Genomic DNA, 22,758 nt, shown 5'->3' on the forward strand with positions numbered 1-22,758 from the left:
TCCTCCTGTGTTTCCTGTATCATCATCAACCTGTATCAGACCACCATCTCTGATTCTACTGCCCCTAGATATTAGGAAGTCAATCATCTTAGTCATCTAGGTTTCCCAGGGCCCAGGAGGGATCCGAGAAGTGGGCAGGAGAAGAAGAAGAGGGTGGGAAAAGGGTGGATATCTCAAACTGATTAGGCTTAACATCTACTGAAGAAGAAGCTGAAAGATTATACAGCAGTTTGCCTGCTCTGGTGTGGCCCTGGCCAGGCTGTACCAGAGAGAAGCTATCATCTTGATTCCTTCATTTGCCTGCAGTTTAGAGATTCATTACTATCATTTAGGGTCTCTAATACCTCTATCCCATACCATTATCCTTCTTTGCCAAATATATTCGAAGTTTAAAGTACCTTCCTGAATTGATTATTCAAAGTTTATTTGGGAAGGGAGCCCCGGAGTCAAATTATCAAGGTTAACAAGCTGAAGAGCCCAATAAATAATATCAATTAACCCCAGGTAGGTCCTGAAGGGATAATATCCATTGACTTAAAGGATCCTGCCTGGGCAACTGTTATAGGAGAGAGAGGTGTCATCCTACCTTCTCTCTATACTCCATCTACATCTACATCTAATAGCTAGGAGTATCAGGGAGGGGGTCCTCTTTTATTATAACAGTGGATAGAGTTTTAGGCCTGGAGTCAGGTAGATCTGAATTCAAATTTGAATCAGGTGCTTCCTAGCTGTGTGACTCTGCATAAGTCACTTAACCCTGTTCACCTCAGTTTCCTCATCTGTCAAATGAGCTGGGGAAGGAAATGGCAAACTACTCCAGGATCTTTGCCAAGAAAACTCCAAATGGGGCCACAAAAATTTGGATATAAAATGACTGAAATCACCTAAGTATTTTGCTTTACGCTATTTTTTTTTTTTTAAAGAAATCAATCAGCAAAGAACCTGGAAGAAGCTGACTACAACATGCCTCAGACTTGGGAGAGCTTTCAGGGGACCCATGTGTAAAGTGGATGTATGGAGTGGGAATTGAGGGAGCCTTGGAAATTTCAAAGTTTACCCTCTTTTACCACTTAGTAAAAAATATATGGCTGTGGATGTCAATCGTCTAAAATATGAGAGAGAGAGAGAGAGAGAGAGAGAGAGAGAGAGAGAGAGAGAGAGAGACAGAGACAGAGATGGTGGGGGCGGGGAGAGGCATTGAAGATCCAAGACAGATGCCCCAAGGGATTAGAGAAAATGTGGGGAACTGCCTCTAGTTGTGACCCAAGAAGTATGCCCAATAATTCACAGAAAAATCCCCTTTTTATAGGAGTCTGATGTAATCAAGTCTCCTAGAAGGGATTATCAGGGTTTACAACAGTTGGAGACAATGTGGAATAGTTTTACATAGACAATGAACACATTCAAACCAATTAAGGTCTAAGAATAACCTAACAAATGGATACATCCAAACAAATCAATATTTTAAATTTTGGAGACAGATACAAAGAGGGGAGGGGTTCAGGACAGGATTATCTAGGAGGGGCTGAGGAGAGTACCTTCAAGCCATGGCATTTGACTTCCTGTTAGAAGCTTCAATAATCCAAAAAAAAACAAAGATACAATAGGAGAGTCTTCTTTAGAAGAGAACTCAAGACTGGTACTTAAATTTTAGTCTTGAGACCTTCAGGATCTAAGACCGTCAGCCAGGAACTCCAGCATGGTACAAAGCTACAAAACTTTGGTAAGAAAGTTGGGGGGAAGGAATGGACACCAATCTTTAGATATTAACAATTTTAAATAACTTGAGAATAACACACTAATTTCTCATCCACACCGGGCCAAGGGGCAGGGGAACCATTGCTGCTATTAGAGATATTTATAACATTACCACATGAAAGTTGGAATAGAATTGTTTTTTTTGTTTGTTTTTTTTTTGTCCTTGGAGGGCTAAACTAAGAACAGGCTGGAGGTGGCCTGGGTAATTTAGCCCAAGGAAAACTTCCTTGCAACCCCAGCTATTCCAAGGGGAAATAGAGGGAATTTCCAGGGAAACCCATGTTCCCCTTATATGCTGGAAGACCACTTAAATCCTTGTTAGAAGGCATTCTTATTCAGATATAAGTTGAATTGGATTGTCTCAGAGTCCCTTCCAATTCTGACATTTTATAAATCTGTTTTCCAACAATGGAATGGCTTCTTTGTGGGTTGTGAGCTCCCTTTTTTGAAACTTGCAAATGGAAGCTGGGTGATTATTTGCCTAGGATATGGTGGAGAGGGTTTCCTCATTAGATGAGAGGTCAAACTATATTATTTAGGGGCAATAGAATACTACAGTGGAAGGAGCACAGGATTGAGAGTGATTTCTGGGTTTGAATTGTGGTTTTTATACTTTTGAGCAGGTAGTTCTGCTTAACTTTAAGTGTTATTTCTGTTCTCTGGGCATTGGGGTGCTAATCTACAAAATGATGAGGAATCTAGGTGTGTAGTGCATAGAATGATGAGTCTAGAACCAGGAAGACCCAAGTTCAAATCCTAATTAGAACACATACTGAAGTAGGGCACTTCATAAAGCAGGCCCAGACACCCAGAAATTCAATTATTGGAACTGTTATTTATTGATTAATAAAGAATCTACCAGCTGGGACAGACTTCCCTAGTGGAAGCTGCTCCAAAATGAAGTTACAGACAGTTTTTATGGGGTTACACCCATGTAAGAGGTTAAACAAATTTATACACTGTAGAAAATGATATATTGCTTCATGTCATACCATGAGTGATATATAGCCTTAGTGACCAGGGCAGAATGACCAGGGCAAGCAAGCCTTAACACAAATACAGGTGTGTATGGTCAGTGATAAGTGGATAGCACTCTGGTCACTCAGGGGTTATTTACTCTCACATGTACTTAATCGTTTATCCATAGTTAGCTATGTGTTACCTTACATTTCATCCTGATCTATTTGTTTGTCCTCAAGTCCCTTTTTCTGCTTTAACTACTTTATTCTCTAATCTACTTCACTTATTCAGACTACTTCAATACTAGCTGTATGACCCTGGGCAAGTCACCTAACCTCTGTTTGCTTCAGTTTCCTTATTTGTAAAATGGGGATAATTATAGCACCTACCTTCCTGAGTTGTTAGGAGAAGATAATATAAGATAATATGTTAAACTACTTAGCTTAATGCCTGAGGCATAGCGGTCACTTAATGAATGTTTATTTTCTTCTCCCTCCCTGGGCTAGGTAAACTCTTTAGTCTCTTCCCTCTTTAAATACCTGTTTCTTACAAACTTCAAAAGTTATTTCTAATTCCAAGATTTCTGATTGATTTCAATTCAACAGACATCAATTATGATAATATATTATATATAACGTTATATATGTCATATTTAACATTATATATAATAATATAATATGTAAATATACTACCTGTTAATATGAGCTGTTTTTTAAATACCGTCTAGAGTTTTGTTACCTAAGGAATCTGAGAGCTTAACTTGCTATGCCTTTTGAGTGTGTTAAGTCTGTCCTTGAAATGATGTAGCTAAAAGTTACTCAAATACTTTTGAAACAATTTCTCTCCCTTTGACTCTGACTTCATTATGCAATCTGTATCTTAGCTTCTTTTGTGTAATATATGCATATATGTGTATGTCTGTATACCTATATATACAATGTACCTACATATTATAATTTTATAGACATATGTATAAAGTATATACATATATACAATGTATATGAATATATGTACACACAGATGCACCCACTTTTTTATAATGAAGAAAATTTCATAATGAGCCTTAGAAGCATGATACTATTCAGTGGTCTGCCATTAGATTGTTTTTCCTGACCTAATTGATTTCTTGCAGCAAGTGTTCCTATTGATTTTCGGAGGATGCTGTGGGTAATGTTTCTAGGCAGGAAATGGATACAAAGAAAATCAGGTCCTCTTAGAGCAACCAAGTCTTCTTGGAAACCTGGAATCTGGGCAAGTCCCTTGTTCATTCACTATTTGGAGCACCCATGATTCAATACAGACTCTGAGATCTCTTCGAAGGGACAATCTGTTTGCTTCCTCCACAGATGGCTCATGCTAAAAGATGACTCCTCTTCTCAATGTACTCTGATTATTGTCACTGCAAAAAAATTATTTATGGAAGGAAGGGGAGGGAGGGGAAGAGAGAGAGAGAGAGAGAGAGAGAGAGAGAGAGAGAGAGAGAGAGAGAGAGAGAGAGATTGTGAGGGGAAAAATTGATGACAAGTGCCTCACTCAGAAATGAGCACCAGTGCCCAATTTACTCAAATAAACAAAATCAAAGTCAGAAGGTATGAGTAAAAAGAGGCAGGTGTTTATTCCCCCTTCATGAAAGAGAGCACTCCAATAATGGGCTAAGTAAGTGCTGACTGACTAGGCAGCAAATAGGCAATATACACAAGACTCATCTGCTATCCCCTGTCAGCCCTACCCCAACCCACCCACCCCCCAGGCTTTGACCTACAAATCAAAACACCTGTGTTTGCAACCCAACTCAGGTGAAGCTAGGGAAGCAACTGAACTGTTCATTGCCCCTTCTGTCCTTCATCAGTCTCCTTCCCAAGCCTGTCCTAGTCATCAACCAACAAAAAGGAACAAACTTGCTTTTGTAAGCTGAATGCTCATTCTGAGAATAGTACACTCAATTCTGTCCCACAAAGAAAGAGGGACAGAGAGAGACAGGGAGATCTCAATCAGATATTTGTTGTGGACTTTTGGTATTGTGTTTTAAGTCCCCCAAAAAGTATTTAAGTTGTTTTTTCTTTTTTTTTCCCCCACCTATCCAGACAATCTCATACTGCAGACAAAGAGTAGCTTCTAGGCATGACAAACACTAGAATCTTGCATATTAATCCACTTTCCAAATCTCTCCACCTAAAAGGAAAACTTAAATACCCACTCACCCTCCTCCAATTCACTTCAATCTTATCTCTCTTGCCTTCACTGACTGAACAGTTACAGTTAGACACAAATGAGGTCAATTGGAGCTCTTGAATTGTCAGGAAGGCTATGGACCCAATTCATTTCTCCCCCCTGGTTTAACTTATCCAGGTAACAGGAAAGGGGAAAATACAAAAAGGCTACCTCCACTAGAAAATAGGTGGTCTAGGCCTCAACTCTGAAATTTCTTATAGAAGACAAGATAGTAACAACTAGGGGAGTCATTTATGCAGAAAACACTTTTCTATCAGTGAGATTCATTGGAAAGAAACCTGGACAGGGAGTCAAGAAACCAAGGGTAGAGGCCCAACTTTGCCATTGTGAAAGGAAGAATATTCTGGAAGAAGTATGAAAGGACAGATTAGAAAAAGGTGAGAGGAGAGATTTAAAAGACTACACTGTCAATGTGAATGGCTTAAAGACATTACCCAAGTGTTATCTTCTTCCATTAGAGTGTAAGCTCCTTGTGGTCAGGCTCTTTCTTTGATTTTTTTTTTTTTTGCTTACTTTCTTTTCTTCCTTCCTTCCTGACCAGCCAAATAATGCCAAAATGGTGGCATGTCTTAAATAAGTATGTTTTGATTCACACTAACAAAAAGCTTAAAGAGTGGGAGGGTAGAATCAAATATAGCAATGTAAAGATACAACCACAGTGGTCCTAATTGTTGGATACCAGAGTCTTTAGACCATTGGAGAGGGATAAAAAGAGTCTTGGTCATGTTAGATAGTCACTTCTCATAATGTGGAAGACAAGCTGTCTCCCATGTGTTCCACCCAATCAGGAGCCAACCCTCCAAACTAAGACTATGGTTACCAGTTTCAAACTAGCTGACACTGTCAAAATTGGGGCAGCACACTATCTCTTATACCTACCCCACTGGAGCTGGAAGCCAATATTTCTGCCGTTTGAACAAAGATGTTCCAAATACTGCCCCAAATATTTTGTCAACACAGCCACTAGGATAGTGCTAAAACAGGTTAGGAATCTCTGGAATTTCAAACAGAGGGACAAAATTTCACTCAGACAATCTGATCAGTTTTCTGTTTCTAATGTTATAGGCATAGAGGAACCAGTGACCAAGATTGCATGGAGCATGGAATTTTCTAACTTAGAGGGTTCTAAAACCCTTCAGAAAAGAAATACCAAGCAGAAGAAAAGGGTCAACTTTAGAACAGATTTACCCTGCATAATTTCAAAGATTAGCGTCCCCCAAACCAGAGGATTTTTCGAACACAATTTATATTACTCTAGGTGGCTAACAACAAGAAGCCTAGACCAAGAGTGTGACTCTTGGAATAGGATAAAGTAGGCAGATTAAGAGATGTTCAAGAGAGATTGTCAATAGAGCAGCTAAATGATTCAGTGGACAGAAGGAACAATGAGTCTAGATTTAGGAAGAATATTGCTTCCAGTGATTCCCAAAGTGGGTGGCACTGCCCCCTGGTGGGTGCTGCAGCATTCCGGAGGAGGGGGGGGTGATGGCTATAGGTGCATTTGGGGGTGGTGAATAACTGTAAGGGGGTGGTGATAGTACATGATGGGGGGGGTGCTAAGTAATATTTCTTCTGGAGAGGGGATGGTAGGCCAAAAAAGTTTGGGAACCACTGTTTAGATACTAGCTATGTGATCCCTGGCAAATCAAAGGTCATTCTGTCTTCCACTGTTGCCTCATCTGAAAAATAGGGAAAATATAATATTTGTAAAGTGTTTTGCAAGGCTTAAAGTACTACATAAATGCTAGTTATTATTATTGTCATGGTTTGGTGAGAGCTTGGATATGAGAGATGGAAGAGAAGAAGGACCACAAATAACCCCAGTGCTAGGAAAGACAGGAAACTAGAATATAGCATCATAGACAGAAATGGGGAAGTTGGAAGGAGGAGCTCAGTTCTGGACATTTGAGTTTGGGGTGGACAATGGAAGATCCAAAACTGAAATGTTCATATTGCTACAGATCTAGAGTGCCAAAAAGAGACAAGATTATTAAAGAGTCATGATAACCAACATGAGACTAAGTTCCTAGAAGAGAAAAGGTTGGAGAAGACCAGAGGCCAAGAAATTCAAGTTGGAAGAGCAATCTGGAAATCAGTAGATGAAAACAATAGAGGTAGAGGTGAGGGTGAATTGCATTAACCACCAAAATGAAAGATTATTTAATCACTAAAGTGGAGGGTAGAATAATAAAAATGGCCATGAGGAACAAGGAATATAGACCCATGTCTTCTGGCCCATAGAGTTGGGCTAGAAGGACCAACCCCCAGCTGAGAAGTTTACAAGAGAGATCAGTTCCTCAGAGGAGTGATAAAAAGTGAAAGAAGTGTTGGTTGAAAAGCTCAAGGCTATAGACTTCAATGATAAGAAAGTAGGGATCCCAGAAAGTACCCAGAATCAGTTAGAGATAGCATGATACTGGAAAAGGAACTTGGCCTCAGAATCAAAAGATCTGACTTCAAATCTTCCTGTCCCTTGCTACTGATGAAACCTTGAGCAATTTACTTAAACCCTCTGGGTCTTAGTATCCCCACCTGTAAAATGAGGGGTTGAGCTAAATAGTTTTTAAGATCTCTACTAATTCTAAATCTATAATAAAAGAAGTAAGACTGGACCTGGGGAGGAATAGGATTAATTAGAATAGGACTGAGGTTCAGGAAGAGAGAGATGCAGAGAATGGACAACTATGACGGGGGCTTAGTATAATGGGAGCTGGTAGGTTTCCATGGCATTCTCTATGGCTGATTTTGATCAGGAGAACCCTAGCAGAGTTAATCTTTCTGTGAATTTAAAATAGAACTCATGTATTTTGGGGAGTAGTTAAAACTCTGAAGTCTCATCCCCCGTAATTAGAGGCACTGATTATAAAGAGCTTTCTCAAGGAATCTAGCCACAAAAAGGAGGAGCGATATAGGAGGACAGTTAGTGGTAATGGAGACATCAAATGAGGTATTTTTTAGCAGGGTGGAGACAAGGTTAAGTTTGTAGGTAGGTTGGTAAGAAAGCAGCCAAGAGAGATGGAGCCATTGAAGATTAGAGTTATAATAATAGAGGAGACAATCTGCAGAAAATGGAATAGAATGGAATCAATCACCTGAGCATGTGAAGGGTTTGCCTTGAAAAGGAGAAAGACAACTTTCAGGGGGTCATCTCAGATCATCTACTGTTAAACTTTCAGCAGAAGCATTTATACCTTGGGAACCACCAAATACTACAAATCAGGGACCGATTGGTTATTTTATTGATTGTCTTGACTTAATAAAGTAATGGAGAAAATATTAATAATACAGATTAAATATAAAAGTGGGTCATGAGTACATTTTCTTTTTTAGAAAGTTCTTTGTTATACATTTGCCAACACATCACTAGCCACCTCTTCCTGTGAGACAGATAAAGGAGGAGATACTGGTAGAAGTCTTCTGGGTGATGAGATGAGGAGGAGAAAAGGGAAAGAGGGACCTCTCACATTTTCAGTGAAACATGAGGCAAGGTCCTCAGCTGAAAAGGAAAGTGAAAGGAAAGCTATAGAAAGTGCTATTGTGAGTGAGAGAGTGTGAGAGAATAGAATAGAGAACTACCTTGCCCCAGTTGTAAAAGGGAATTATTTGTTTTCTCTGTGTTTACTCTTGTGAAAGGGATTCCTTTATTCCCTTTGTCTATTTTGAGTTAGCACTTTGGTTAACAATAACTTAAGTATTCTATGTTCACCTAATTTTCTTATAGTTTCCTTCTTTATATTTAAGTCATTCACCCATTCGGAATTTATCTTGGTGTAGGGTGTGAGATGTTGGTCTAAACCTAATCTCTCCCATATTGTTTTCTAATTTTCCCAACAGTTTTTGTCAAATAGTGGATTTTTGACCCAAAAGTTGGGCTCTTTGGGTTTATCATACACTGTCTTGCTGACATCACTTACCCCAAGTCTATTCCACTGATCCTCCCTTCTGTCTCTTAGCTAGTACCATATCATTTTGATGGCTGCTGCTTTATAGTATAGTTTAATATCTAGTACTGCTAGGCCACCTTCTTTCATGTTTTTTTTGTCATTATTTCCCTTGATATTCTTGATCTTTTGTTCTTCCAAATGAACTTTGTTATAGTTTTTTTTTTCTAATTCAGTAAAAAAGTTTTTTGGTAGTTTGATAGGTTTGGCGCTAAATAGGTAAATTAATTTGGGTAGAATGGTCATTTTTATTATGTTAGCTCATCCTACCCATGAGCAATCAATGTTTTTCCAATTGTTTGGAAAGTGTTTTGTAGTTGTGTTCATATAATTCCTGTGTTTGTTTTGGTAGATAGATTCCTAAGTATTTTATATTTTCTAGTGAGATTTTAAATGGTCATTCTTTTTCTACCTCTTGCTACTGTGATGTGTTGGAAATATATAGAAATGCTGATGATTTATGTGCATTTATTTTGTATCCTGCAACTTTGCTAAAGTTGTTGATTATTTCTACAAGCTTCTTAGTTGATTCTCTAGGATTTTTTAAGTAGACCATCTTATCATCTGCAAAGAGTGATACCTCCAAGCATTAAAAGCCATTAAAGTCATTTCGACTTTGAGCAATATTACTTTGAATCAGCAACCACCATTATTATTTATAATCTTCATATATTTTAGTCAAACCATTAAAATTTAAGTCTTACACAGTGGAGACCCATTTGAGATGAACACAAACTGTAGTGGTCCCAGTCAACAGAAGATTTTTAAAAATTATTTATTAATTTAGTTATTTTCAATTACAAGTAGAAACAAATTTTGACAGTTGCTTTCTTGACATTTCACTATTCAGTTTTTCTCCCTACTTTCCCCTTCTCCTCATCCCTAACACATTAAATAGTCTGATATAAGTTTTATCAGTACTGTCATGCAATACATATTTTCATATTCCCATGCTGTGACAGAAGACATATGTCACATATATAATTTTAAAAACTCATGAAGGAAATAAAATAGGTGACCTACTTTGATATACAATCAGCTTCCAAAATTCTTTCTTTGAATGTATATAGGATTTTTTAAATTTGTGAGTCCCTTGAGGTTATTTTGGATCTTTGTTTTTTTACAATTTATACAATTTTTAACTAGTTCATTTGTTTTATTGGGACCTTGCTTTACTGATAATAGTTTAGTCCTTCTCAGCTGAACATTATACAATATTTCTGTTACTATATACAGTTTTCTTATGGCTCTTCTCATTTCACTTTTTATCAGTTCAGATGTCTTTTTGGTTTTTCTGAATTCATCCTGTTCATCATTTCTTATGGTTCAATAGTATTCCATTATTGCCATATACAATAATTTTCAACACAGTTTTGTATCTCAGTTTCCTTGTCTGTAAAATAGAGAGTTGAGATTTGGTGGCCACTAAAGTCCCTTTCAGTTTTCAATTTTTCATCTTATAAATTGAAGAAGTTACCCAGCTTACATTGGTAGAGGAATTTCATCATCAAGAATACCTCATATCCGGAGCAGCTAGGTGAATCAGTAGATTGAGAGCCAGTCCTAGGTTGAAATTTAGCCTCAGACACTTCCTTCTTGTGTGACCCTGGGCAAGTCACTTAACCCCCATTACCTAGCCCTTACTACTCTTCTGCAATATACAATATTGGTTCTAAGGTGCAAGGTAAGGGTTTTTAAAAAAAGGCTCCTCATACCAATACAACCACAGCTCTAGAGCATATATACACCTACACTTGTGTATATCCCAGGCATTAGTGATACAACAGTGCTTTGCATATAGTAGGTATACCGACAGTGATTTGGTTTATTACTGAAGGGCATTAATAAGGGTAATAGTCTAGGTTAGAGGCTGGAAAAGAAAATATATCCATGACCCACTTTTAAGCTTAATCTGTATTACTAATATTTTTTCCATCACTTTCTTAAGTCTAGACAACATATTTCAGTTCCTTTCTCTTTAAAGATCTATTTCCCCAAACTAGGCACTATGTTCTTGGCTGAAGCCTTGGATAACTCCCAACTCAGTCACTGTGAGTCAACCGCCCTCAACATCCCCACCCTTTTGACATATTTAACTCTCAGGATTTTTAATGCTTATCTCCAGCAAATCTCATCTGTACTCAATGAAATGGAACTTTTTTTTTCCTTCATTTCTTCTTCCAACCCTTCTGTAACATGACATACTATATCAAATAAGAACCAAGAAATTTAGAGGGTTTCAGAGACAAATTAGACACTTACATTCTTTGTGAGGGAAGGAGGTGATGAGCTTATATTTCTTAGCTACCACTGATTTTTCCATTATGCTTTCTTTGGATAGGAGGAACTGGGTCCAACAGGTGGGGCAACTAGAACCTTGCCTGGAGACAGGAAGTTCTGGGTTCTTATCTGACCTCAGATACTTCCTAGTTGTGTGACCCTGAGCAAGTCATTGCCTACCCTTTACTGATCTTCTGCCTTGGATACTTAGTATTGATTCTAGGGCAGAAGGTAAGAGTTAAAGAAAGAAAGAAAGCAGAGAATGGCCTGAATACAGAGAGACACTGAATACGAAATCAGGAATAGGTGGAGTCATCAGGATCATATCTTGTTAAGACAGGAGAGACAGGCAGAAGTTCCCATAGAAAAGCTCAAACCTAGACTTCTCTGAATAAGAACGGTGTTGTGCTTACTGAATCTGGTAGGTAGAAATTAGAGGGAGAAGAACAGGCTTAACTTTTTTTAGTTTTATTGTTGTTATTTTCTTGAAACACTCCCTGCCTTTGGCATACTTGACAGAAGCATGCTGGGATTGCACCCATATTATAATTTGACAGATTGGCTGATAGGGTACTACTAGGCAATGTCTGCTGGTTTCTGGGAGACTGGGTCATTGTGAAATTTTTTTTTCCCTTCGGTAAAACCAGCCTGAGCCAGCCTGGCTGGGTATCTGCTGCCCATACTCTTCTCAAACATGACTCTTGCTGATGAAACCAGACGGTAGTATTTTCTCCACTTATTACAGGCCTGTTTATAGTGACTTTATTTTTATGACCAGCTACACAGGGCCTTCAAGTGGGAAGAGGAAGTTAGGTTTAAAGGAAAGCAGGTGAACAGGCGAAAGATTTCTGTTCTGTCATTCCGTGTGTGCAAGTATGAGAAAGAGAGGTGGGTAGGAGAGAGACAGAGACAGAGAAACAGAAATAGGGCAACAGAAAGGAGAGACAGAAGCAGAGAGACAGAGAGATAGACATAGAGAGGCAGAGACAGGCAGTAACAGAGTGACAGAAGCAGAGAGAGACAGAAATGCGGAAACCAAGACAGAGGCAGAGACAAAGAGATAGAGACAGAGACGGAAATAGAGTGACAGGAGCAGAGAGATAGAGACAGAGAGACAGAAACAGAGAGACAGAAACAGAGAGAGAGACAGAGAAGCAGAGGCAGAGAGATAAGAGACAGAGGCAGAAACAGACAGAAGCAGAGAGACAGAAGCAGAGAAATAGAAACAGAAAGGCAGAAAGAGAGAGACAGAAGCAGACAGAAATAGACAGAGACAGACAGACAGAGAACACTGACATCCTATTCTAAAAGTCAAGAGCAGAGCACACCAGTTCCCCTGGAAACTTGGTGCCAGATTGATTATCTCTCAGTTTCTTATCTGCTTATTATAAAGAAAGTAAATCAAACTGTTTTGTGTTCTAGATGGGCAGGCAGGGCTATTTACTGTCAACAAGAGAGGGAGCAGAGGAGATATAAGCCTAGGAAGAAAGGGGGTTGTTCCTAGTCTCAGCAAAACCTAATGTAAAGAATGAGTTTGGGGAGAGGTTAGCTTGGGAGAGGTTTTGGAAGGATGGTTGGCTAGAAGACATCTTTGTCTTCTTAAAAGTTTCAAATATTTCAGCAGGAAATATGTTTTAGAAGATTAGAAACACCTCAGCGATGATCTAGAAAATTATTCTAGACTTACATGAGTGACAAATTCAGTTTCTTCCCTTCACCCAAAGTAATTTTTCTTTTCAAAAATGACAGCTATGTTCTTATGACTTACAAAAGATGATTGGAGCTAAGAGCCTGGAAGGAAAAGCTCCCAGTGTGTTTGGGACTGCTCTTTTGTTTTACTCTCTGAAAAACTGGGAGGGGCAACATGTGTATAGTGGACAGCAGCCTGGAGACAAACAGTGTACCAGCATTTTTGTGAGCAGTTAGAATCAGCACAAGAACCTAAGGATTATGTTGCTACCAAAAAAGAAGCCATGGAATTAACACAAGAAGCCCTGAGCTTTTATCTTCAGAATAAGGTAAGGGCAAATACTTCTGTCTCCTCTCTGTTGTCTTCTCACTGTTCTCCCACCATCTCTGTTTACTTACTGTGTAGAGATTTCTCATGGAGATCCTTCGGACTTAAAGGTCATCAACAAGCATTTACTTAAAAAAAAAAATACCTTCTGCTTTAGTATCAAATCTAAGACAGAAGAACAGCAAGGGCTAGGCATTTGGGGTTAAGTGACTTGTTTGCCCAAGGTTGCTAGGAAGAGAAGTGTGTGAGGTCAAATTTGAATCCAGGACCTCTAGTGTCCAGACCTGGCTCTCAATCCAAGAGCCACCCAGTTGCCCCAACAAGCATTTATAGTGTGCCAGACACTGTGCTAAGCACTGAGGATACAAAGAGGGGGAAAAAAGACAGTGGTCTGCGACTTCATCACATTCTATCCAAGAAAATAACATGCAAAACACTGTACAAACGAAATGTAGATATATAGATACGTATAAATACACATACTGCATACATATAGCATATATTATATATATGTATGTCTATATACCTCTCTTCCTCCCTCTCTTTCTCTCCCTCCCCCTCCCTCATTCTCTCTCTCTCTCTCTCTCTCTCCTTCCTTCCTTTCCTCCTTTCCCCCCTCTACTATCTTTCTCTTTCTGTCTACCTCTCTGTCTCTTCCTCCCTCGGGCGCATATGGAAAACAACCCTGGAGACATCCCAGTACTTCTCCCTTTTTCAGCTTCCTTTCCTGAAGGTCCTGGTCCCGGCTCATTTGTTTTTCCTGTTTCACCCAGTCCCTCAGGACTCTCTGAGGGGCTGCTTTGTAATTATTCTGGCATTTCTCAAGTCAGGTTTGTCTCTCTGACTTAGACTTGTGAGCTCTCCTGGAAGCAGAAACCACTTCTTTTGCACCTTGCCTGTCTTTACGGAGTGCCTAGTACAGAGTGTCCTATCCAGGGACAGCTTCATTTGGCCCTGTTTGCTAAATGCCCTGGAGAAGGAGCAGAGAGCTCATTGAAAGGAGCCTCAGGGGAGAGCAGTGACAAGACAATTGTGGTGCTCCCAGTATAAGAATACTAGAAATACACGCAGAGCAAGTAGCCACAAGTGCCCTCCTTGGAGGGGGCGGCTGGGACAGAGAGGAAGAAAGGAAGAGAGGAAGAGAGGAAGAACACCACTACCTTAAAGTACAGCAGCTCAGTTCCTAGACCGGGAGGAATTGCCCTCCTTTATGGAGGAAGAAGGGGTTCCCTCCTGGTCCTGGGAGGGTCCTTATTTAACTAATCATCTTAGTAAACCATGTGATAAGTTCTTTTGTTTCTTGTTGTCAACGAATTGTAAAGACTGTTTGTGTCATCCTGATAAATTCAGTTCCCTCTGGCCAAGGGGTAACCATTGTAACCTAGTTAGAGTTCTACTGAGCTAGTACAAACTCCTCAATCAACAGATGATTAACCCAAGTCTCAGGAAAAATAGTCCTTGGCTTTCTTTGTTCAGAAGGAAAGAGAACAAGGTCTGTTCAAAACAAAAACCAACTTGAGTGCTTTTAAGACTTTTTGTGGACTTTCATGTATCCTGGAAAAAAACAAATTCATCCTCGTGAATTAAGATTATTTTTATATTTTGCGACCTGAGATTTCCTGACAGAATAAGAAGAAAAATGAGTGAGGTGGCTGTTCATTACAGGTACAATCAGAACTGTACCTTTTTGAGACTCTGTGGGATTTAGGGCAATGCTAAGAATTAAGAAGTTAATTTAGAATTCACAGAACATTTGTCTATTTTTCTATAGAGGTGCAGAGCTCACTTGTAGTTACTTTGTGGATGTTCTTACCTTGGGGGCAGTTGGATGGCTCCGTGGATAGGGAGCCAGACCTAGAGATGGGAGGTCTTAGGATCAAATGTGACCTCAGACACTTCCTAGCTGTGTGACCTTGGGCAAGTCACTTAAACCCAATTGTCTTGTTCTTCCTGCTCTTCTGCCTTGGAACTGATACTTGGTATAGATTCTAAGACAGAAAGTAAGGATTAAAAAACAAAATACATTGTATCTTTACTTCTAGCCCAGAAAAATCAATCAAGACCAAATCAAGTAAATAGTCTTTTTTACACCTACATTTTCGAGGGAAATCCATATAGCTGAGTTTTCTTGGTTCAAGATTCAAACCTGAATTATTTTTGAAATTCTAGATAAAATGATTTCTATTATTCTTTCTATCCTGATTCTAAGTAGCTCAGCAGAGTGAATACTGGTAATGAACTTAAAGGTTAATCTTTTGAAATGTCTGCATTGCCCACAGCTAAAACTAAACTCCCCTGAAGGCTCTCCTGTGATATGGAGGCATTTGACCTACCCAAACTTGGAAAAAAATCTCCATTGATTTCATAACTAGAAGAGCTTCTTCAGCTTGACAGATTTGTTTACATTTATTCTTTCATATATTCACTGGGGAAAATAATTATTGAGCCGCTATCTTTCCTTTAATTTTGTACCATGTTAAAAAACACCCTTTTATCTTTTGCTTAACTCCCCTCCTTCAAAACTATGCTCATTTGCTCCATGAAGATTTCCAAGGGGAGCACAACTAGGTGGCTCAGTGGATAGAAAGCCAGGCCTTGAGATGGGAGGTCCTGGGTTCAAATATGGCATCAGACACTTCCCAGCTGTGTGATCCTAGACAAGTCACTTAACCCCCATTGCCTAGCCCTTACTGTTCTTCTGCCTTGCAATCAATACACAGTTTTGATTCAAAAACAGAAGGTAAGGGTTTAAAAAAAAGAAGACTTCCAAGGTTAGAATGAATTTCCATCAACTGCTCTAAATATGTCCATCCCCTACTTGTGTAGGTTTTCCATTATCTTCCAATGAATCCAAGGCGCCTTTTTCCACTTCTATTCATGGCTGTATGTGTCGCTATTCATAAAGTGTTATTTAATAAATAACTATATAATTTATAAATTAAAATAACAATATATTTAATAAATAAATAGATGTGAAAATTTATACCTCTTTAGCCAGCCTTTCAGGAATGCTTATTGAAAAAGACTTGGTTCTTGTCTTCTGGGAATTTATAATCTAACCTTTATCTGCCACTAGCTATCAAATTATCTTATCTTCTCCTTTAGATTATAATATTCCTGGAGGAGAATAAGAATTATATCTTCTAGATCATTTTTAGCTTTCTACTGGACTTGGGACAATGTAAGTAAGGAAAATTATCCTCAGTTAAGTAGTCATTGAACATTTGTCTTTAGAGATAAAGAGAAAAAGATGGAAAAAGAGGTCAGGTAAAGATGGAAATACGGATAACATCACATAAGACATGGTTCCTATCTTCAAGGAATTTACCATCTAGTCTTTATCTGTCACAAGCTATCAGACTATCTGATTTCCTCCTTTAGATTATAATATTCCTAGAGAGCAAGAATTATACTATCTATATTATTTTTAGTTCTCTGGGGAATTTAGGACAATGCCAACTAAGACAATAATACTCAGAATGGGGGGGCAGCTGGGTAGCTCAGTGGATTGAGAGTCAGGCCTAGAGACAGGAGGTCCTAGGTTCAAATCCGGCCTCAGACACTTCCCAGCTGTGTGACCCTGGGCAAGTCACTTGACCCCCATTGCCCACCCTTACCACTCTTCTACCTAGGAGCCAATACACAGAAGTTAAGGGTTTAAAAAATAATAATAATACTCAATGTAATCATTGAACATTTGTCTTGAGAGAAAAAGAATAGGAGTTGGGAGAAGAGAAGAGGACAGATAACAATGGAAATATGGATAAACTCCTGTGACAATACCATGTCTCCCTAGAGAAAGGTGGAGCCTGTTGTGGGGTGCAGAGGTGAACCCTTGGGGTTCAGGGAGGATACCTTTTGCACTTAGCTTAAAAATAAAAAAGGAAATTCATTAATTTAGAAGGTAATATTGAATCTGGCCAGGAAGGCAGGATAGGTGGAAGTCTGCCTCCTAAGTGGAACAGCTTGGATGGAAAAGCTGTCCCCCAGAGGACATCAATTCTGGGGTTTTTATACTCTTTACAACAGTGAAGATTTGACTCTAGAGTGGTAAGCACTGAAGCAAGGAGTAGGGGAAGTTTGTGCCCAAAGGCAGGGGGTCCCTTCTGATTTGTAGGATTGATGAATGAGGTGTGTCTCTTTGTCCATCTCAAATCAAAAGTGGATAATCCTTGAGGTCAGATGTTTTGGATTGGGAGCTGAGGACCTAAGGGAGCAAAGGAATTTCCCTTGATCATAGTTTTCCTGAGTTTATGGGGGTATAATGCCCATACCAGAGCCCACCAAAATTTGGGGCCCCAGGTGATGCCTTTGTTTGGTGTTGACTTTATTATTTTCATATGATCTCTGATCAATTTAAAAAAAAAAAAAACAGACACACCGTACCTTCTGTTTTAGAATCAATACTGTGCATTGGTTCCAAGGCAGAAGAGTGGTAAGGGCTAGGCAATGGGAAGCTAGGAAGTATCTGAAGTCAAATTTGAACCCAGGACCTTCTTTCTCCAGGCCTGGCTCTCTACCCACTGAGCCACCTACTTGCCCTCCTCTGATCAATTTTAATTCAAATATTTATATCTAGAACAAAAGCTTCTTTTAGTCCATTTCTTCATCTGGGAGAAAAAAAAAAAGAAACAACTAGATAACCCCTAAGATTTCTGTTTTGCATTAACATGCTCTGTGGTTACTGAGAGCAAAGGGTAGTATGTAGGGTATTGGATTTGGAGTCAGAAAGACTTCGTTTTGAATCCCATTTCAAACACAAAATAGATGGACGTGTAACCAAGGGAAAGTCCCTTAACTCTCTGAGCCACATTTCCTCATCTGTTAAATCCGGATGAGCTGTTGTTATGAGGATCAAAGATCATTTATATAAGGGGCTTTCCAAACCTTAAAGGACTTTATAAATGTGGGCTATTATTACTAATATTGTTTTGGTAAAAATATGAATGTGTTATTATGCACTTATGATTCTCTTAGGTCAGATATTCCTCTACTTGTGTAAAACCTCCTCATGTACAGTTCTCTTAAAACCACGTATCTGGGGAATGACGTGAGAGTGCCTGGAGATTCTATGCCAATGGATCCCAAAGTCTGTTGGGTCCTACCAACTTGGAAAAGTTTTGAGTTAGGGGGAAAATAAATTTTTAAAGGTTCTATCTGACAATTTCTATTTTATATTATAATTATATAATTATATTACATATTACTATTTTAACAATCCAAGATTTTCCAAATATTCAGACCCATTTATTTTTTGAATATAGAATTTTAAATTTGTATGTATAATATATAACAATAACATAACATATGATTTGTTATACATATGTAATAAATCATAACAAATATGCTTATTTAAGAGAAACAAATGATCATATTAGCTATGTCCAGATATCTTTTTCCCCTGCTCTCCTTCCTTAAGAGTGCACATAATAGATATAGATTGTAAGTCTATTATCGTATAATATATGTACCAAAGGACCTATAAAACCGAATGGTCACTTGTACCTCTGTAACATTAAACTGTGAGTTCCTTGAGGGAAGAAGTGATTTTTCTTTTTTTTGCCTTTTTTTTTTTTAACACCTGAGCTTAGGTGCTCAATCATAGATTTAGTTCTGCTGTCATTTGTCTGAGGAAAAGACTACCCAAGTTTGCAATTTTGGAAACACTCAGAAGGGTTGAAGTTTCTTTCATAGAAAAAAAAAATGTATGTACTTATAAAATACGAATTATCATATGAAATCTTTCAAAACTCATTTTGTTATGATTTTGTTATATAAATATTTACATATAAAATATGGAAATGGCCAAATGTGTCCTTCAAAATCCTTTATAGTTGTGTTCTCTGAATCTACAGGATATTTAGGCCTCTCTCCTACCTTTCTCTCTTCCTCTCTAAAGACGTGTTTTTAGTTTGATTTCTTTGGTCATCTCCATAGAATCCGTGCCGCTAGGTAACAAGAAGCAAGTCTTCTTTAGTAATGGACTTACTGAGCACAGAATGGGAGGCATCATCTCCCCAGAGGTCCTCTGGTTTGGCCAGAGCTCCAGAGTCCAAGACAGATTTGAAATCATTTCAATCTAGATTCCTTTTCTGGTTAGACATTTTTTTTTTTTTTGGTCTACCTTATTATAGGGTAGATCTGCTGATGTGGCTTAAGGGAAGAGAACACATAACGTCTTCCTGTTTTGCAAGACAAGACTGAGGTTATGGGGACCAATTCTGAGCAGGTTTCCACCTGTGGAAGCATTTCTTGTTTGGACAAAGCTCTATCTGGGCTGACTTCCTCAGAACTAATCTTCCCCCATGAGTAACTATGGTCATCCCCCCCTCCCCAACACACACACACATTCTCACCTCCCTCACCACACTTTGCTTAACTGTTGTCTGTCTCCTTCAACCCTGAAATGGAAATGACTTTAACATACCCCAAATTTGACATAAGAGTGAGTATAAACTCACAGGATGTGAAAGTTTCAAGGGACCCCCCTGAAATCCAAACCCCTCCAAAATTAGGAGCATTGGACCAAATGGGCAAAATATAAGACCAGAACTGTAAAACAGAAATGAAGAAACTTAGCCAAAGCATGATAATACATTTGGAGTCAGAGAACCAAAGTCCAAGAGAGTACAAAGGGACCCACATTTAGACATGGAGGGATCTGGACATTTCCCTTTCCTGAAAGGGAAATTAAATACATGCTACACATCCCCATATATATGTATGTATAAACCACCATGTATGTGCATATGGACATACATGTATACAGAGATAAACATGAGTATATGTGCATTTCCCTGAGTGTATGTGTATATAGGTATACATACACATATAGGTGTGTTGTATATGTACTAATATATAGATACATACATACCTATAGATGAGCATGTTTGTATGTATGTGTACATGTGCACGCATACACATAGGCACCTATATGTATGTGTGTAGTTCCCTATGTATATATGTGCATATTTATATATAGATGTGTTGTGGATGCATTTATACTTATGTAACAGTATATACACAAACATATATATATACATGCATGCATATAGTCTCATATGTGTATGTATAGATTTATATGTGCATGTTAATAAGTTATATATAAAAATATAGATACATATATACCTACACACATGTATATATATCAATATTTGTCAATAGAAATCTATGCAGTTATATAATTTCCCATCTACATATATTTGTGCATGCAGATGTGTTATATATGTAGAAATATAGGGATACGCATGTATATGCAGTCATGTATCTATATATGCATCAATATAACTTCCCATGTATATGTGTATTTATACATTCAAATAAATATGTAGATACGCATATACCTGTATATATGTACACATGTACATGTCATATATGTATTGCTACAATGTCCCATATATACACATTTGTATATATGCATGTAGGTGTATTCTATATAAATATATAGATACACATATACTTATATAGACATGTATATACACACATGTATCTATGTCATATCAATGTATCAATATCCTGCATATATATTTAATACAGCAGCTAGGTGGCACAGTAGATGGAGTGCTGGGTCTGGAGTCAGGAAGACTCAACTTCTTGAGTTCAAATATGGCTGTAGACACTTGTTAACTGTGTGACCTTTGGCAAGTCATTTCATCCTTTTTGCCTCAGTTTCCTCATCTGTAAAATGAATTGGAGAAGGAAATGGCAAACCACTCTAGTATCTTTGCCAAGAAAGTTGCAAATGGGGTCATAAAGAGTGAGCCATGACTGAACCTACTGAACAACACAATTAGAAGATTGCTTCCAAAAGGAGTGAGCTCTCTCTCATTAAAGGTCATAAAGTAAAGTCTGAATGGCCTTTTGTCTTTCTTTTTAACACCAGAGGTTAGGTGCTTAGACAATGTCTATTGGCTATTTGGCATTTAAAACCCTTCTTATCCCAGCTCCATCCTACATCTCTAGTTGTATTATCTAGTACTTTCCCCCACATCCTCTGGTTCAGGCACCCTGGCTTTCTGGCTATTCCTCACATTTATCACAGTCCCCATCTCTCATCTCCTTTGCTTTGGTTGTTCCTCATTCCTTTCTTATCTCCACCTGATGGAATCCCTGGTTTCCTTCAAAATTCTCCTTAAGTTCTACCCTCTGCTGGAGGCCTTTCCTCATCTTCCCTTCCTTTCCCCTCTCTCTTCCTGTTTGACTACCTCCATAAGCTTAGGTTGAATCTGCTTTGTTTGTTGCTGTTTAGTCTTCAGTTGAGTCAAACTCTTCTTGATCCCATTTGGAGCTTCCTTGGCAGAAGAGACTGGAGTGGTTTGCCATTTCCTTCTCCAGCTCATTTTTACATATGAGGAAACTGAGGCAAACAAGATCAAGTGATTTGCCCAGGGCCACACAAATAGTAAGTGTCTGAGGCTGGATTTGTACTCGGTCTTTCCGACTCCTGGCCCAGAATTCTATCTACTACTCCCCCAGCTGACCCTGCTTTGTACACACACACACACACACACACACACACACACACACACACACAGTGTGTATTGTATGCATATATATGTGTACATGCATAAATTTATTTAATAGATAAACCTATACAAATTTATATATAATACATATTACATATGTATATATTATACATAGTATATGTATGCATTCTGTATATAAATTGGTGTATATTTATCTATCAAATAAATTGTACATATTTGCCTATTTTGTGCCCTTTCCTGAAAGGTAAGAAGGCAAAAATTGCTTCATTTTTTTTAATTTTGTAACTCTAATGACGTATGCAACTGTTGATGCCTCCTAAGCCTTTAATAAATGCTTGTTGAGTGATCAGCTGGACCTGTCACAGAAAAGGCTCTTCTTTAAGTACAAGTTAGACTAGACTTATGAGTGGATCCAAACCAAGGATGGTGATTCATCCCTGGGCAGTGAAATTTAAAGGACCAAGAAAGTGGTGCTGATAAAGAGGGGCTGTGGTAGGGTTCAGTAGGAGATCAGTCTACTCTACAAGAACCTATATTAATTGCTTAATTATTTGTTAAATGCCTGCCACCTGCCACCTTCTGGGCATATAAAGAAAGACCAAACCAAAATAAAACCAAAACTAGCTCCTATTCTCCAAGAACTTTTAGTCTAATAGAGGATACAAAATGCAAACTATGTACCACAAAATGCATACAAGAGAAACTGGAGATAATCTCTTAGAAGACATCAACTATGGTATAAAACTGCTGTAAAAGAAGGAAGGGACAGGAGCACAAAGGACTTTAAAAGCTAAAAGGGTGGCCAGGTAGCTCAGAGGATAGAGAGCCAGGCCTGCAGATGGGAGGTCCTGGGTTCAAATGTAGCCTCAGATACTTCCTAACTGTGTGACCCTGGGCAAGTCACTTAACCCCATTGCCTACCCTTATCACTCTTCTGCCTTGGAACCAATATTTAGTGTTGATTCTAAGGCAGAAGATAAGGGTTAAAAAAAAAACTAACAACTAAAAAAGGATTATGCAAACAGTTTCTGATGATGTGGGCTGACAGTGGGCAGTAAAGGGATAGTAATAGAAATAGGACCCT

General features: G+C 38.5%; 1 protein-coding gene across 1 annotated transcript in view; it reads left to right on the forward strand.

The window, feature by feature from the left end:
- MAB21L3 (mab-21 like 3) overlaps positions 1–22,758 on the forward strand; it is a 79,123-nt gene that overhangs the window by 11,435 nt on the left and 44,930 nt on the right. Inside the window, exons 2-3 of the mRNA XM_044675531.1 lie at positions 3,851–3,885; positions 13,094–13,189. Coding sequence (XP_044531466.1) covers positions 3,851–3,885; positions 13,094–13,189 — 131 coding nt within the window. The remainder of the gene's footprint in view (positions 1–3,850; positions 3,886–13,093; positions 13,190–22,758) is intronic.

This window comes from Gracilinanus agilis, chromosome 4 (genome assembly GCF_016433145.1).
Source record: "Gracilinanus agilis isolate LMUSP501 chromosome 4, AgileGrace, whole genome shotgun sequence".
Taxonomy (NCBI): Eukaryota; Metazoa; Chordata; class Mammalia; order Didelphimorphia; family Didelphidae; genus Gracilinanus; species Gracilinanus agilis.